Raw genomic sequence first — 17,520 nt, forward strand, 5'->3', positions numbered from 1 at the left:
AAAGACAACGTAAACTCCAAAATGAATAATCCACAATGTTTAGTTATAATCTAGCATTCCTCTACATGTGAAGAAGCAGGAAACTGGGACCCATAATTTACAAAAAAGAAACATGAGTCAGAATTAGCAGACTGGAATTTTTTAATGGCTCTGTGAACATGTTTACAGACTTCAAGGCAAATGTAAACATAATGATTGAAGATATGGGGAATTTCAGCAGAGAAACTGAAATTGTAAAAAAAAAATAAAGGAAAATTCTAGAATTTAAAAACACAATGTCCAAAATATTCCCTGGATAGACTTAATAGCATGTTAGAGATTACATAAGAAAGGATTAGGAAATTTGAAGAGAGACTATTTAATAGGCAAAACAAAGAAATGCTATTTATTTACTTAGCCTGTCTGAGGATATGGGATATGCTTATTGATTTTAGAGAGACAGAGAGAGAGAGAGAGAGAGAGAGAGAGAGAAACATTGACATGAGATAGAAACATCCATCTTTTGCCTCCCAAATGCAACCCAATCAGAAACTGAACCTGCAGCCTAGGTATGTGCCCTGACCGGGAATCCAACCCTCAACCTTTGGTGTACAGGATGACGCTTCAACCAGTTAAGCCACCCAGCCAGGGCAAGAAATAATTCTAAGAACTAAGCCACATTGGACTGGCATCAACAAACACTGGTTGACAGGAGACATGATGAGAAATCAGTGTGGGATCCCGAACTGGATGGATCCTGGAACAGGGAAAAGGGCACTAAGGGGAAGATTGGCAAAATTCAAATACTGAAGCCAGATTAGCTAATAGTATTCTGTCAGTGTTAATTTTCTGTGTTTGATAATTATGTTGTGGTAATATAAAATGTTAACATTAGGGGAAACTGAGTAAAGCAGAAAAGGTGACTCTAGTATTTTGCAACTTTTCTGTAAGTGTAAATGATTTCAAAATTAAAAAACTGAAAAAAAAAAAAAAGAAAGCCCAAGGGGAAGAAAAGGGAACAGGAGTGTAAGTGGTGCCTGACTTCCCAGCACTGGAAGCAGAACAGTGGTGGCCAGGGCTGGGGGACTGGGACATGTGCTCCTTAACACCGTGTTCCCGCTGTAGATTAAAGGGTTCTATGCCTCGTTTAAAGTTGCTTTAATGTGTTCTATTAAGTCTTCACACAGAATACAGGTTGTTTTGAAATAAACAAACAGTAGAAACAATGGAGGCCAGAAAACAGTGAAATCACATTTTTAAAGTACTGGAAGAAAAACACTTGTCAACCTAGAAATCTCTATATAAGAAATATTAAGAATGAGGGTGACTCGTATTCCATTGTACTATTCAGCCATACGAAATACTGCCATTTATGAAAACATGGATAGATCTTCAGAGTATCATGCTAAGCGAAATAAGTCAGGCACCATATGATTTTACTCACATGTGGGGTATAAAACTGAAATCAACAATTGAACAAAAAAGAAAACAAACAAGAACTCACAGACACAGAATACTATGGTGGTTACCAGAGGGAGGGGAATGGGGGAGCAGTGAAGGGTGAAGGGAGTCATCTGGTGATAAAAGAAGATTTGACTTTGGTTGGTGGGCATACAATGCAATGTACAGATGCTATATCATGGGCTTCTACACTTGAAACCTATATAATTTTATTAATGAATACTTTCTGGACACACTTCATTAAGTGTGTAGGCACATATGTGTGTAGGCACATATGTATGTATGTGTGTATGGTCTGTTCGTATGGTATCTAGTCATGTAATATGAAAATAGAGACACTTATTGAAGAAGATACAAGACACAAGAAACATTGCACATAGGACAATGACACCTCAGTCCCTTTCAAGGTAGACACCTTGGGACCTCATACAGTTCTCGCAATGGCCATCAGCTGCTCTCTCATATTTTCCTGAATCTCATCAATGGTCTGAAATCTCTTCCCTTTCAAAGGTGATTTTAGTTTTGGGAAAAGCCAGAAGTTGCAGCCAAATCTGTGCTGTAGAGGGTCTGAGTCACCTGATAGATTTGATGTTTCACCAAAAAACTCTGCGGGAGACATGATGCATGAGCGGGTGCCTTGTCGTGATGAAGCTGCCAATCACCAGCTGTCCTTAGCTATGGACTTCTGAATCATCTGAATAATTTCCATGGAGGAATGTTCAAGCTTAATGCATAATTTGATGCAGATTTGTTGCTCTACTCTCTTATTTTTAATGCAACATCCACACAGTACACATGCTCACTCAAGGGCACCTGCCACCCTCGCTGACTAGTACAGTGAAGTTGTCACTGTTCACACATGCACATTCCAGTCCATTTTCCTTGGCTGCCAGGTTACATCAATATTGGCAAACTGTTTTCGCTATGTTAACAGTGGCTAGACTTCTTCCAGAAAGACCTCATATATGTGTATGTGTATATATATATAATAAGCAAATAAATAAATACATCAGCATATATGTAACCAGGCTGTGTGACTTGGATTTTGCTCCAGGGGCAATGGCAATGCTGTTGAAATGGCTTCCGGCCTAGAGGCTCTCCACCAGCTAGGGGACGTGTGCAGAGCTGGAGGCTCAAAGCCCAGGTTAGGAAGCTCAGGTACGCTTTGAGGGCTCGCTCTTCCTCTGCCCCCTTGCAAATTGCTAGTGAGATTTCCAGTGATGAGTGTCACTGCTATGTGTATCCTAGCTTTGAAAAGTCTGAGGAGGGAGTGTCCACCTCTGTGGAGTTGGGGCTGGAGGACAGGGGACATCAGATGAGATTATGTGAAAGACATGACATTTGAGAGGTTCTGAAAGATAAGTGGAACGTTCAGGTAGAAAAAAGAAGTTAGATTAGTCAGATAAAAAGTCATGGAATGTTTGGGAAAGGTGTCTTCCTGGCCTAGGGTGGGAGATGAGGCAGAGCTGAGTTGGGGCCAGCCTTCAGGCACCTTGTGCATTTCAGGAGAGGGCTTAGGGAAGCTCAGGGGCAGCCTGAACATTCTTATGGGGGCCCAGGAGCTGGAAAGACTTCCAGATCCTCACTGAGGCCTTAAGCTTGTTTCAGAGTTACTCATTCCACAGCCTGCACCAGCCCCAGCCGCTCCCTGGTGGCGTTCTACCTCACAGGACTGCTAGCGTTTTGCCTCTTTGAGCTTCCTGATGTTTCTCATTTGGGGAAGACCAGGACACCAAGAGGAAAAATTGGTGGGGCTGGGGGGTGGGGTGAGGAAAATATGATAAAGCTCTGAAGCCCGTGACTTTGAGTTTGGAGAGAGTATACAGTAGTCACCCTTTATTCATGGTTTAGCTTTTCATAGTTTCAGTTACCTACCGTCAAGTGTAGTTTGATATCAATATTGAATGGAAAATTCCAAAAATACAGAATTTGTGAGTTCAAAATCCGGTGCAGTTTTGAGTAGACCTCCAGGCCTCTGTCCTGACAGGAACGTGAGCCGTCCCTTTGTCCGGGCTGTGCTGCGCTACCGCCCACTCTTGGTTATCAGGAAGACGGCGACATTATCACAGCGCTTGTTTTCAAGTAACCCTTATTTTACTTATTAATAGTCCCAAAGTGCAAGAGTGTGGTGCTGGCAATTTTGATATGTCAAAGAGAAGTCATAAAGTGCTTCCGGTAAGTGAAAAGTTACATATATATAGGAAAAAAACAGTATATACAGGGTTTGGCAATATCTACATTTATAGGCACCCACTTGGGGACTTGGAACGTATCCCTCCGTGTGAAAGGGGTGGGGGGGGGGCGGGACTACTGAACTGTGCCCTGCAATGTTCCTCAGATACTTGTGTGAGCAAGAATGTGTAGAGAGAGACCTTTACGGACATCACTGCTTATACAAGCTCGAGATGAGATTTTTGTCCTCAGAGACTTATAGTCTACTTGAAAACCGAACTAAGCAAAGGAAAAATTAGTGACTAATAAAGGACTAAACCAGTGACTGACAGAGTAGGTGTTCAACAAATATTTGCCAATTAAATGCATGAAAATGTCAATGCACAATACACAAGGGCCACAGGCAAAGAGCAACGCAGGTGAAAGAGAAAGCCAGGTGGGTGTCTCTGAGGATGTGGGACTAGATCACAAGAGGGGCCACACGCTCCTGGCTTTTCCAAGCGCACCGAGTGCACGCGCGGGGCCCCTGGGAGCGCGTCTGCGGAGGACGTGCCTTGCCCATGGACTCGCTCTGGTCCCAGCCACGTCTCGCCTGCGGATGGACGCGGTGGCAGAGAAGGCGCGGTTTTCCACCGCCCCCTCTCGGACTCAGGGTCCAGAAAAGGGCCCCAGGGGAGGAAGCGCAAGTCCGTGGCCCGCCCCGTTGCGTCCCACCCACGGCGTCCCCTCCCCTCCGGCTGCGGGAAAAGCGGCCGCGGGCGCAGCTGCCCGCTGTGCGGCGGGCGGGCGCGGCCGAGGCGGAGCGCGGCGGCGGGCGGACGAGATGCGAGCGCGGCCGCTCTGGGCCGCGGTGCTGGTGCTGGGGGCGCTGGCGGGCGTCGGCGCGGGAGGTGAGTGAGGCTCCCGGCGGCGGGGCCGCGGCCGTCCAGCGCTCCGCGCCGCTCCTCCTGCCGCAGCCAGGTTTTCGGACTCGGAGCGGGAAAACCCGGCGGGCGGGTCCGGCGGGCTGCGCGCGGAAGGAGCGGGGCCCGGCTGAGGCCGTCGGAGTGCGGAGCCGGGGCCCGCCCCGCCCGGCGGTGGCGGGGCGAGGGCCGGGTCCCGCGGGACGCCGGAGCCGGTGGCCGGGTGAGGCGCGTCGCGGCCGCCTAGACGTGCGCGGTGCGCGGGCCCCGCGTGCACCGGGCTGCGCTCCGCACAGGTGTCCCGGGCCGTGGGGTGGAGACTGACCGCGGCGGCTTCCCGGGGCTGCTCCCGCGCGTCGGCGGGGGCGCGTGGTTTAGTTTCTCAAATGAGAGCGTGCGCGCGCGGGTTTGCCAGTTCCTCGACATTCCTCTTTCTCCCTTTTGTGTTACACTTTCTCCCTTTTCTTTTCTTTCTTTCTCTTTTTAAAAAAACTTGGTGGCTCCCTGCGGGAGCGATTCGGAGAAGAATGAGGACTCTGTTCCCGGTGGTAGCGATGCCTCTGCTTCCGGCACAGACCTCACGTTCGAAATCTCCGGGGGGTGCGAGGAGCCACGCCAGGGGTCCCCGGAGCTGGCGCGGATCCCTGGCTTTGTCCCTCCTGCTTCTGCACACTGACAGCGGCCAAGGCAGTTGGCATTTGTCCTCATTGGTGCTGAGGAGGGCAGAGCACAGCGCAGCCTCCGGGTGCTGCCCGAAGTTCTCCCGGGGCCCTGGTGAGCTTCCCGGGGCGAACACTGGCTCCTAGTCCTCCGGGGTCTTCCCCTGCGAAGGAGGCACAAGTGTTCATTTACATACTTGTAATAAAAGAAGTGGTGCTCATTGTAACTATTTAGACCCTGCAGAAAGTATTTTTTAAAGTAAGATTTATCGATAAGTCCATTTCAAACATAGCTATTCAGAAATACTTCGATGACCGCCCTCAAGATGTGTGTGTGTAAAAAAGATTATACAGGACAAGGCAACAATACCTCTTTCAAAAAGCCCTTTTTCTGAGGTATGATCGACATGCAAAACTGTACATATTTAATGTATAAAACTTAATGAGTTCGGAGAGAAGTATATACCCATGACATCACCACCACATTCTGTGAACCATGATCTTGACCCAGGAGTTACAGAGAAGTTGTTATTGCTGAAGCTTCCCATGTGATAGAAGCTCAAATAAGTCAACTGATTTTTTTAGGCTGCAGCGAGCACCTGACGACCATGGCACAGAAATAGGAGTCGCCAGCATCCTGCTCTGGGCGTTGTTAGAGCCTTGGTTCAGACGCTGCCTGCTGCTGATAGGCGGGTGGAGAAATACGCAAGGCCAACTCAGCTGTCTCTTATAAACTCCGTGAACTTAAACCATTTTTTTTGTTTTCTTTTCCTTTCATATCCACAGCTTCCTGATTTTCTGGATGATTTCTGAGTCTAATTACTATATATATATATATATATATATATTTATTTATTTATTTATTTATATATTTATATATAACAGTTTTAGAAGTAAGTGTAATGAAGTAAGAACAGATAGAGCCTAGCGTGGTTCATGGCTCAGTATCAGTGAGGATGAAGAGTGTATGTTATTTTGGTGTCTTTCTCTCCACCCCTCAGCCTTAGAGTATCTTTTGTTGATCTCGCTTACACGCTTGTCATGATCCATGTAGGATTCTGCTGCACCGACACATCTAACTAAGTTTGCATTCAGTATCTGGTAGGAGATCTGTCCACAGACGCGTGATTTCAGCAGGGGTGATGGTTGTGCTGAGCTAGTCGTCAGGGCCCCTCCAAGAGGCAGGGTGGAGTATTGTTTAAGATCATGGGCGCTAGAGCTGGACTTCTGGAGTAAGGAGCTCCCAGTACAAGCAGACCTTCTGTATTTAACACCCCCCCATGCCAGTGTTGGTGTTATCAGACCCCTGAGGAAGCAGGTGGTAGTATGAGAGTCGGAGAGTTATGTTGGGACACACAGTGTTGAAAGGATAAAGAAAGGGCTGGGTATGGATGGCAGTGAGACACTGTCCCAGAATAGTAGAGTCTGGAATGGGGAGAAGAGAAGTTGGTTGAGGGTAGAATTGAGTTTGGGGATTTATGCACATAGGTGATCTTATTAGCATCACTCCAGAAGTATTGGGTTTTGTGCCTTCTAAATATGTAGGTCTTTATTCTCACCTAGGACCTAATTGGGTAAGGAGTTTTGTTTGCTCTTACCATCTAAGTTGATTAGTTCTGAGCTGAGATGCTGATTTCTCTTCCTGAGTTTGTATTTCAGAAACTCAACACCTGAGTTCTCTGCAGCAGCCCTCTGGGCCTGAAAGACATGGGCAGAAAGCTTGTTGACTGGGAAAAGAGCTGCTATGGCTCAAAGCCAGTCCAATGTGGGTTTGATTCTGGATTTTAACTCATTGGCAGTGGGACCTTGGGCAAGTTATTTAATCTCTTGAGTTCTCAGTTTCCTCTTCTGTAAAGTGAAGAAAACTATACTCCTATGATTATGCTAATTAAATGAGATAAAGGCACACAATAACTATTCAGTAAATGGCAACTACTGTTGTCATTATTCTTGCTATCCCTGGTAGCTTCAATGCACGGGAGGCAAGAGCTGTCGCTGCGTCATGAGTGTGTGCAATCCAGGCTCCCAGGATGAAACCAAGGGGGGTCTCTTTTCCCACAGCTGTGTAACAGGGAGCCACTTCTGATTTCAACCATTCCCTCTCAGTGGCTTGGCATGTCTCAGCCACTGTGACCCATCAAAAACCCACAGAACAGGCTAAGGAGGAGAGAGGCTTATACATTTGCTTTGTCCATGAGCAAACTTTAAATCCTGTCTCTGGCTAAAGGGGAAGGCAAAAGACATCGACCAGATTTCAGATTCTGTGAGGAGAAGGACATGGTTATTTGGTCAGCATTCTGTGCTCAGTGCTGGGCATGTAAGTGGTGACATAAATACCTATGGACTGCTAGGAAAAGGCATGTAGAGGTGATGTGCTTCGCTTTAAGAAACTCAGTAGTGGAATATCTACTGAGTTTCACAGTAGGGCCTTCATTCACAGAAGGTCCTCAAGTGCCCCATCTGGGCATTCTGGAGGATAGAACACAGCCGAGACCATGAATTCTTCGGGAATTCAGACCTGTGCACTAATTGCACCATTTAGACCTCTGATCTGAGGGTGCCAGAAAGTCAGGGGACCTCTCTGAAGTGTCTGCCACCCCCCTTTCTTGGAGGAGACAAACAGGAGAGCAGCGTTCTCCTTTATCCCCCTCAAAATTGTGAGTGCAAGTGGCAGAGGTCACCTGGGGACAGCATACGATGGGGCCAGGAGGCAACAGCAAGGAGGGGGAGTCTGGATATGACTCTGGAATTTCCTAGTAGAAATTCCTCCTCTGAAACTCCCCACCCCACTCAGGATCTCTGGTTATCATCCCCTCCCAGCTCTAAGAACCCTGCTGCCCTTGCTGGCAGGAATAGTGAGGAAGCATGCCCACAGGAGCCGCAACTCATGAATCAGCAGACAGATAATTAACTGGGGGAATGACTGAGCAGCTTCAGGGATAAACCACTTGAGTTGATCCAACCCCCTCTGCTGCCTGTCATCTCCTTCACCCCGTCTCCCCTTTTCCCATCTCCTGAACCCTGACCCCTCCTGCGGGAAGATCACCAGGCCTGATGGAGCTCAGGTCACATGTGGAAATGCAGGTGGGAGCAGGGAAATCACACTGCCTATTCTCCCTGGGTAAAATACTGGTATTTATTTAAATGTGCAACTCTCCAGCAAAACAGTTGATAAAATCTGCCTTTCTCTCCATGCACACAGTCTCTCCAGGAACATTTTTTTAAAGTTAAGTTTATTGAGGCATAATTTACATACAGTAAAAGTGATTTTTTAGGTGGATAGTCCTATGAATTTTGACAAATGCATGCATTCAAATAACCATCACCATAATCAAGATACTGAATATTTCCATCGCCCTAAGCAGTTCCCTGGAGCTCCTTTGTCATCCGTTTCTCTTTTCCCATCTTTAGTTCCTGGAAACTACAGATCCGTTTCCTGTCCTTCCAATTCTGCCATTTGCAGCATGTCACATAAATGAAGTCACACAGTACGTAGCCTTCTGAGTCTGGCTTCTTGCACTTAGTGTGAAACATTTGAGATTCCTTGTTGTTAGTACATGTCAGAAGTCTAAGAGGTCACCCAAGGTTACTCCATCTTCCTCAGGTGTTGAGTTAGTTGACCTGAAAGGGTGCTTCCAAAGAGGGCTACATCCATTAAACCCGAATCCAACTTCCAGTTTCTAAGTTTTCTAATTAGATAGATGCATCAGGGCCATGTAGTTTAAGCTATTAGATTTCCCAAGTGCTAAGTAGTAATATCTTCAGGATATTGGAGGAAGTTTTACAGCAACCAGCACTTTTTTTTTTTTTTGGTCCTAAAAGTAATGGACAGTTTGTGACCAAATATGGTAAGTCCTAATCCTTGGAACCAAAAGCTGTTAAGTAAACCTGGGGCTATTCTACCTTTAAAAAAAAAATCCCATCGTAAGTCTTCTGCTTTCTGTCGTGTTCCCACACAAAGACCACTGCCCCTTCCTCTCAGCATTTCTCAGTTCAGTTAGTAAAGACATTCGGACATTCGAGGAGAGAGTGAGATGATATGTGCTCGTTGTGAGAAAGGCAAACGTCGGAGAGTGAAACGGCTGGTTCCCCTATGAAGCTGTTCCTCCCTTGCGTCCACTATTGCTGGGACAGGGGGGTTCTATTCAGATCTCTCCTGCACATATAATTCACATGCATATGTGTATTATTTAAATTTGTATAACATTTTTTAAACATACAAAAGCCACTTCCTTTCATATAGAAAAAAAACAACAGTGTGAAAAGAACTGTGTGTCTGGAATTGAGAAGCTTGTATCTGATTCGTGGCTCTGCAGGCTTGTCCATCAATTTGCTGGTTGACTTTGAACAAGTCACGTTACCTCTGGGCCTCAGTCTCTTGGTGTCTCAGGGCCTGACAGTGGGCGGAGGAGATGAAAGGAGAGATTTTGGTTTGCTCCTGCCCCTCCCCACCGTCCGCTGGAGAAGTTTTCCTTTAACTGATTAATAACATGAAATTACATGGAAGGATTTTTGGAGGGAAAAAAGGAAGATCTGCAGCTAAAAACATGCTTGAAAAACTTCATCCTAGAAGACAGCTCCAGAAGTTTAGCAAAAGGCACATTTAGTAGCCACTGTAAAGGTCCATGTAGTCAACGCAAAATCTCTTTGCTAATGGAATTCTTGGAGATTTTATACACACACACACACACACACACACACACACACACACATGTTTTGCTGTATATAATGCGTACCCATGTTTTTGGCCCAAACTTTCAGGAAAAAACTTTTAATTTTTTAATTCAATTTTTATTTATTTACATTTAGATATTTTTTGGTATTATAAAGGAATCTTGACATTTAGTTTTTTAAAGATTTTATTTATTTATTTTTAGAGAGAGGGGAAGTGAGGGAGAAAGAGAGGGAGAGAAAGATCAGTGTGTGGTTGCCTGTTGTGCACCCCCTACTGGGAACCTGACCCATAACCCAGGTGTGTGCCCTGAATGAGAATTGAACCTACAACCCTTTGGTTTGCAGGCTGGCACTCAATCCACTGAGCCGCAACTGCCAGGGCAGAATTTTAGCATTTATTTTGCATTTATTTGACCATATTATGGTATAAGAAATTTTATGTAACAAATAATTACAAAACACAAGAACAGATACAAGGTATTTCAGGTACTACCCATGTATAATGCACATCCTTATTTTTCTCTCTAAAATTTGGGCAAAAAAGTGCATGGCAAAATACGATAGTTATTTATCATTACTTATTTCTCAAGCAGAATCACCCATGATAGGATCATTGCCGCTTAATAATGTACACAGACATCTTTTTATGTCAGTTTATGGCTTCCCATTATTCATCCCAAGAGCTACAGCTCTAACCAGAAGGAATAGTCATATAGATAGATTAAACTTTCTTAACCAGTTCCCTGTAGGCAGACATCGGGATCATCCCCAGTTACCTGAGACTACAAATAAAAGCGCAGGTGGTAGCCCTGTTCATCATGACGCCCCTTTGTTCAGGTGTTTCTACAGGATGAACTTCTTGAACTGAAGCTGTGGGGTCAAAGGACGTGGATATTTTAAATTTCAGTTTTAATAGGTTTTCCCAAATGGTGCGACCAATTTACCAGGTTGGCAGGGAGGACTGGCGACAGCTGTCTGTATCCACAAGGCATGAGCTGGAGGAGGGAGAGCAGCGGAACTGCACGGCTGTTGGTGACCAAGGAGGTCACTAACAGGGCGCCTCGGGGCTGGGCTGCAAGCAGAGCTTGGTACAGGCTTGCCTTTCTGCACTCACTGAATCAGATGGGAGGTGGGGCCTGTACCGATAAAATTTTCCAGAACTTGAGATGCAGTGTTTGAATCAAATATCAGTTTGGCCACTGAGGATGTGGAGAAAAAGGAACCTTAATGTAGATTGGTGCAGCCACTCTGGAAACCAGTATGGAGAGTCCTCAAAAAATTAAAGATGGAACTGCCTTATGACTCAGTGTTTCTACTTATGGGTGTATATGTGAAGAAACCCAAAACACTAATCCAAAAAAGACAAATACTATAGGATTTCATTTACATATGGAATCTAAAGAACAATATAAGTAAATTAAAAACAAAAAACAAAAAACCAGAAACAGACTCATGGATACAGAGAACAGACTGCTGGTTGCCGGAGGGGAAGGATGTCAGGGGAGCTGGGTGAAAAAGGTGAGGGAATTGAGAAGTACAGATTGGCAGTTACAGCACAGTCACAGGGATGTAAAGGACAGCATCGGAAATACAGTCAATAACACTGTAATAACTATGTGTGGTGCCAGGTGGGTACTGGAGACATCAGGGGAATACTTTATAAAGTATGATTGTCTAACCACTATGCCATACACCTGGAACTAATACAGAATAATAGTGAATGTAAACCGTAGTTGAAAAAAAGAAAAAATCTATCAGGCCAGTAGGAAGAAATGGACCCTTATTCATTGTTTGAGGGGTCTTCGGCCCTGGGAGGCTAGCCTTTCGAGAGTAGGGGTCGCCCTATTGATGCTTTCTGGTTGGAATATAAACTTTCAGGGCTGGCAGCACCTTGAAAGTCATCTAATTCAACATTTGTTTTACTGAGAAGCAGAAAGGGAGGCGCTGCAAGGGGAAGTGACCATAGTTCAGTGGCATTGGTGGGGTCTGTCCCTGGGGGCTCCTGTCTCCTGACCAGTGAGTTCTTCACTATATCCTATTATGGACAAAGGGCTCTGTCTCATCTGACCCTGAGATAGAGGGGAGTGGGATGGGCATTTCTAGTGCAGGAAGTGATTACAATGAAGGTAAGGAGGGAAGAAACCAACACGTATTGAGTATCTATGATGGATGGTTCTTTCACATATGTTATTGCATTCAGACTGAACAACTCATGCAATAAGCATTCCGCCCATATTTGGTAGCATGAGGAAGAGGAAGCAGCTGCCCGGGGGCTTTAGACCTGTCCTGCTTGCCAGGGTCTGTATGCTGTGCCCAGCACTCCCACCGTTACAGACATGAGTGTGTTCATTGTTTACGACCTCTGCCCTTACAGTGTTTCCCAGGGACTGGTGTTATCACAACCATACAGAAGACAGGACTCTACCTGAGGACAGGCTTTGTGGAGTGTTCAGAGCATGGCTCTCTAATTAATCCAGTTGAAGATGGTGACCAGACATGATCTGGCTTCGCTTACAAGGGCAGGGTCTACTGGTTGAAGGGTCAGTGAAAGGGTATAACCAGTGATCAAAACATCTGAACTTTGTCCAAGGGGATTTACTTGCTCAGGGCAAAATCCTTCCCATCTTTCCATCATGCCCCACAGGCCATTCATCAGCGAGTCCCCACACATATCTGGGGTCTGACCACACTATCGACACCACTATCATCCAGATCCTCTGTTGCCTGGATTATCATAATAGCTTTCTATTTGGTCTTTTTCTGGTCTTGCCCCCGCTCAATAGTTAGGATGATCTTTTTTCTGCTCGCTTCTGCTCAGATTCCTCCTGCAGCTTCCCACCACGTTCCTCAGAGTGAACACCATCCTCCCTACTATGGCAACAGTGGCCTGGTGTTACTAATGGTCCCTGACTGCGCCTCCAACCCCTTTGCTGTCTCTCTTCTCTTTCCCCTCTCTTTCTACTTTTTCTTTAGGAGGTTGTGGTCCATCTAGCTCTTGTCATGCTCTTTTCTGCAATCTTCTCCCCTAGCTTTTCCCATGACTTCCTTCTCTATGTCATTTTCAGAGAGGTCTTTCCTGACCCCTTTCTCTAAAGGAGACTGTCCCTCTCAGTGCCACCATTCCTTTATGCTGCTCTATTCTCAAACGGTGGCATTGGTGGGGTCTGTCCCTGCGCTTTTCGAAACAGTACTTTGGTGGCGTATGTTTTGGTTTTCATCTTCCTTGTTAAAATTTAAGCTCCACGAGAGCAGGAGGTTTGTTTAGGTCCCCAATGTGTCTCCAGTGCCTGGGAGAGTGCTGGGCACAGTTAGGTGCTCAATAAAGAGTTGTCAAGTGGATAAATGAACCCTGACACCATTTATATACATGTGTATAAAAGTGTAAAACTAGCCACTTTTCCATTGTCCACAGATGGATTAACCATAGCGAAGCTTTCATTCCAGGCTGGCTTTTCTCAGTTATGCAGCGTATTTCAGGGCCATGTTCCTCAAAATCATGTCATATGTGCCATGGAAATGCACATCCATTTTGCATTAAGTTCTTAGGGCTGCCATAACCAGGGGAGCTTAAGACAACAGAAATTTATTCTCTCCGGAGCCTAGAAATCAAGGTGTCAGCAGGGCCATGCTCCCTTCGAGACTGGAGAGAATCCTTCCTCACATCTTCCTGTCCTCTGCTGGTGGCTGGCAGTCCTTGGCGTTCCTTGCCCTCCAGCTGCAACACAGCAGTCCCGGCCTCTGTCATCATGTGGCATTCTTCCTCTGTGTCCCCGTCTGCACGCAGTGTTTTCCTCTTATAAGGAGATTGGCCTTATTGGATTAGGGCCCACCCTAATGATTTTATTTTGATTACATCTCCAAGGACTCTGTTTCCAAATAAGGTCACAAACCTAGGTACTGAGGGGTTAGGACTTCAACATATCTTTTTGAGGAGACATAGTTTAACCCATAACACATTTTAATATTGGTGGAGGTAAATTATACACAAATGCCTTCTGATATTAAATATTACATTTAGTTGGTTCTGATGCGCTTTAAAAATATTTTTTCATTTTTAGAAAGATTTTATTTATTTATTTTTAGAGAGGGGAAGGGAGAGAGAAAGAGAGAGAAACATCAATGTGTGGTTGCCTCTCTCATGCCCCCTACTGGGGATGTGGCACACAACCCAGGCACATGCCCTGACTGGGAATCGAACCAGAGACCCTTTGGTTCACAAGCCTGCGCTCAATCCACTGAGCCATACCGGCAGGGATAAAAAATATTTTTAAATCTCTAAAATCAGGATGCATCCTGCACGTGGTTTGGATTTCCTACTGCTTGGAGCAGTGCTTACTGGCGCTCTCTGCTTAGAGCACGGAGATGCGTGTTACCCTGAACTCCACCTTTCTGTCTCCTTCCCCTTCCTTGTGTTACTGAGTTGCTGCTACACTGAATGAAGGAACAAAAATAAAATAATCTTTTTTAGCAACTTGCTCTAGAGAAACCACTCACGCATCCGTACAGCAGTTAGCACGAGATGTTTTGTTTTTGGATGACTCACCCAGCCAGGTGACTGCGCAGGAAGATCAGGCACAGCCTGAGTCCCCTGTGTCCCCATGGACCTAATTAGTGATTAGTCAAAGGTCAGGGGCAGGCCAGAGCTCCGCTCTGGCAGATGGTCAGAGAGGTGTCAGACTCTGCCGTATTTATCATCCTTTCTTCCCACTACACACCTGTCCCCCCAAGAGCCCTCTCCTGAAGTCTCCTGGCCTCATGAGGGTGGCCTGGTTCTGCACTCTGACATCCTGTCTCACTGGACAGTGTGTCCTCACAATAACGCTCATTGACACATGACGACCTCCACTGGTTCCAACTCCCTTCCTTGTTTTCCCTTTTTCTCCATTTTTCCCACCCTTTGTCTCTCTTCTGATCCTGTGAATGGGGCTGAGGTGCCAAACCAGAGCCTCCTGCTTCTACTTGCCAGGCACACTTCCCGGCCGCTCTTGTCTGTTGTTTCTGACTGGCCTCTGCTTGGCCATCCCTCCCGGCTTGGCTTTTTTGAACACCAACATTCCTAGTTCCATTTAGAAGCCAGATCTGACACTGACCATTGTCCCCTAGCCTGATGCTTTCTGGCCCCGTGCCCTCACCACCCCTCAGCTGTCCTATAAAATGATGTCTTCAGGGGGAAAAAGAACATGAAACATTTACCTGTCTTAAACAGCTCGGGACTCCGGATAAACAGCAATAATAAAAACAACCACAATGGCAGGAGCGTTTGTTAAGCACCTTCTGTGTGCCAGCTCTTGTGCTCAGAGTGACAGAAATCGGTTTGTTGGACCCTTATAATCACCCCATGAGGACCAGGGCCAGTTCCCCTTCTCACCCCCCTCCCCCGGCTCTGGCTAAACTGTCTGAGAGGAAAGGGGTGGTAGGAGATGTTTGGTTTTGGCAGGGACAAAGTTCTGATTGAAGATCCCTCCTTCTCCAGCAGGATGGAGTCCGAACCCCTGAGACTGAATAGGAACGCAGGCACAGCCCTTAGGAATGACTGGAAACAGAAGCCCAACCCCCTTCCACATGCTCAGGAGGGAGGGGTGGCCTCGGAGCAGCAGCGCATTGAATCAGCATGGCCCAGGCAGAGAGACTTCCGATGAATCAATAAGTTCAGCCACTGCATTCCAGAAACCTGCCCTTGGTGGCAGTTGGTGGTGGGAGGGCAAAAAGGCCACTTTAGAAAATTAGACAAAGGAACATGCAGGATAAGTGGATGATGGGGAACATGGGTTTTCCTCATTTGCCCCTTGTATTGGAAAAGGCATTCCTAGGCAGCAGTGAAGGGTTCATGGGGCCGAGGCCAGGTTTACTTGAGTTAGGGGAAGCGCAGAGGAAGGGGGCTTCTGTCCAAGCAAATGCCTCAAGTCTTCTTCCAGGCTGGGCTTTTCAAGGCTATTTTGGCCGCTCTGGTTGTCCCTGCTCACCCTCCTGATTTTACTCTGTCCTCTGACAGTATGAAGACTGTCCACGTGTGAGTGGCATATTGTAGCCTACCAAGTACTTCTCCCTTACCTCGCAGAACTCATGCACACATCCTGTGAGATAGATATTATCATTTCACGTCAGTTCATTCACTTGCCCAAGGTCACGACCCGACTAGTAAGAAGAGCACTCAGACGTCAAATACGGGCTTTCCAGTTCCGGAAGTCCACGTTCTTCCAGCTTCTATCAGTCGGCCTTTTCTAACATTCCTGCAGTTCTTCCTGGAGTATTCCATGCTTGGATCCTAAGATATATGTGTTGGGAAGTCTGATAAAGTTCCAGAAGATTTGCTTTTCCCTGGCAGGCCAGGGGGACACTGCCATGGCCGCCCCCGCCCCCCAATATTTAGGCTGCATGTTAATGTTAGTGCGCCAGGGCTTTGGATGCCCTTTGTAGTGACTGTGAATATATCCCCAGAACAACTGGAGAAATTGCCATTACTCTAGACCTCAGATTTTCACTTGCACAATGTAGGTGTCAAAGCAGCTGTTCATTCAAGCCTTTCCGTTGGTTATGAGCTGACACTTGGGCCGGTGACTCCGCCTTGCTCTATCACCTGTGGCACAGGTGGCAAACACAAGGCCCACTGGCCAAGTCCAGGCCGGCACCTTGCTTCTACCTGGCAGCAGCGCCGAGCTCCTTGCTCCTAGTTAAAGAGTAGTTTACATTTATTCAGTCCTAAAATAACATCCAGCCCTTTGAAGGCAACCTCAGACTGATGTGGCCCCTGGTGAAATGAGTTTGACACCCCCGACCTATGGCCTCGTCGAGGGAGGTCAGCGGTGGGTCTCTCCCAGACTTCCTCGTTCTCCTTTTTATCAAACAGCCTGTGTTGGGTAAACGTCCATGGTCTGGTTAGGGTGTGTCTGTGTGTATCTGAGAGCTGTGAACTTGGGCATTTGGAAAGCTGGGGAGGACAGGGCAGGCCCGTTATTTTGTCAAGTCAGATCGGAGCTAATGCCTCTGTCTCCCTGTTGCAGGGCCGAACATCTGCACCACACGAGGCGTGAGCTCCTGCCAGCAGTGTCTGGCCGTGAGTCCCATGTGTGCCTGGTGCTCGGATGAGGTAAGGAGCAGCACCTAACCTTACTTATTGCTCAGCTGTGCCTGTGTTTCTGAGGGTGCAGACCCATGGGACAGCTTCTCCCTCCTAAATACACAAATTCCTTGTCCCTTCTGCACAAAACTAGGGTGAGGCGTTCCTACTGATGGATGCTGAAGTGAGCTGTTGCGGGGATGCTGCTGGGAATGCCATCCGGGTCCCACTGAATGGCCCACGGCTCTGGCCGATTTGGTCGTCCCTCCTGGACTCACAGTAGCCATTACCACCTTTTAGCACACTTGGCTTGCTTCTTACTCACTGCTACCCCGGGGAAGCAGGGCCTCGGGTCTGCAAAGGAGAGGCAGGAGAGGGTGATAAGTACATAGGCGAGGCTGGTTTATAGACATGCCAGAATTTTAAAAAGGCAAATCAGAGAGGATCTCGCTCTTGTGTGGGAGGATGTTTCATCAGAGGGTCTTTTCTCTTTCCTTTTCCTCTCTGATGATTGGGTTAGTTTTGCTCTTTCTCCTCCTTTTCTTCTTCCTTCCCTCTCCTAGGTGTCAATGAGGGCATTTGATAAGGATCAGAGGGTGACAGCAAAGGGTTAGCT

The 17,520-nt window shown here is 46.7% G+C and overlaps 1 protein-coding gene across 1 annotated transcript in view; it reads left to right on the plus strand.

Annotated features, from left to right (window-relative positions):
- The first annotated feature begins 4,202 nt into the window (after positions 1 to 4,202).
- Positions 4,203 to 17,520, plus strand: part of ITGB3 (integrin subunit beta 3) — a 45,639-nt gene continuing 32,321 nt past the window's right edge. The window contains exons 1-2 of the mRNA XM_037163685.2: positions 4,203 to 4,502; positions 16,849 to 16,934. Of these exons, the coding sequence (XP_037019580.2) occupies positions 4,211 to 4,502; positions 16,849 to 16,934 (378 nt within the window). The 5' untranslated portion in view covers positions 4,203 to 4,210. The remainder of the gene's footprint in view (positions 4,503 to 16,848; positions 16,935 to 17,520) is intronic.

Source organism: Artibeus jamaicensis, unplaced genomic scaffold, assembly GCF_021234435.1.
Source record: "Artibeus jamaicensis isolate MK-2021 breed Jamaican fruit bat unplaced genomic scaffold, CSHL_Jam_final contig_1998, whole genome shotgun sequence".
Classification (NCBI taxonomy): Eukaryota; Metazoa; Chordata; class Mammalia; order Chiroptera; family Phyllostomidae; genus Artibeus; species Artibeus jamaicensis.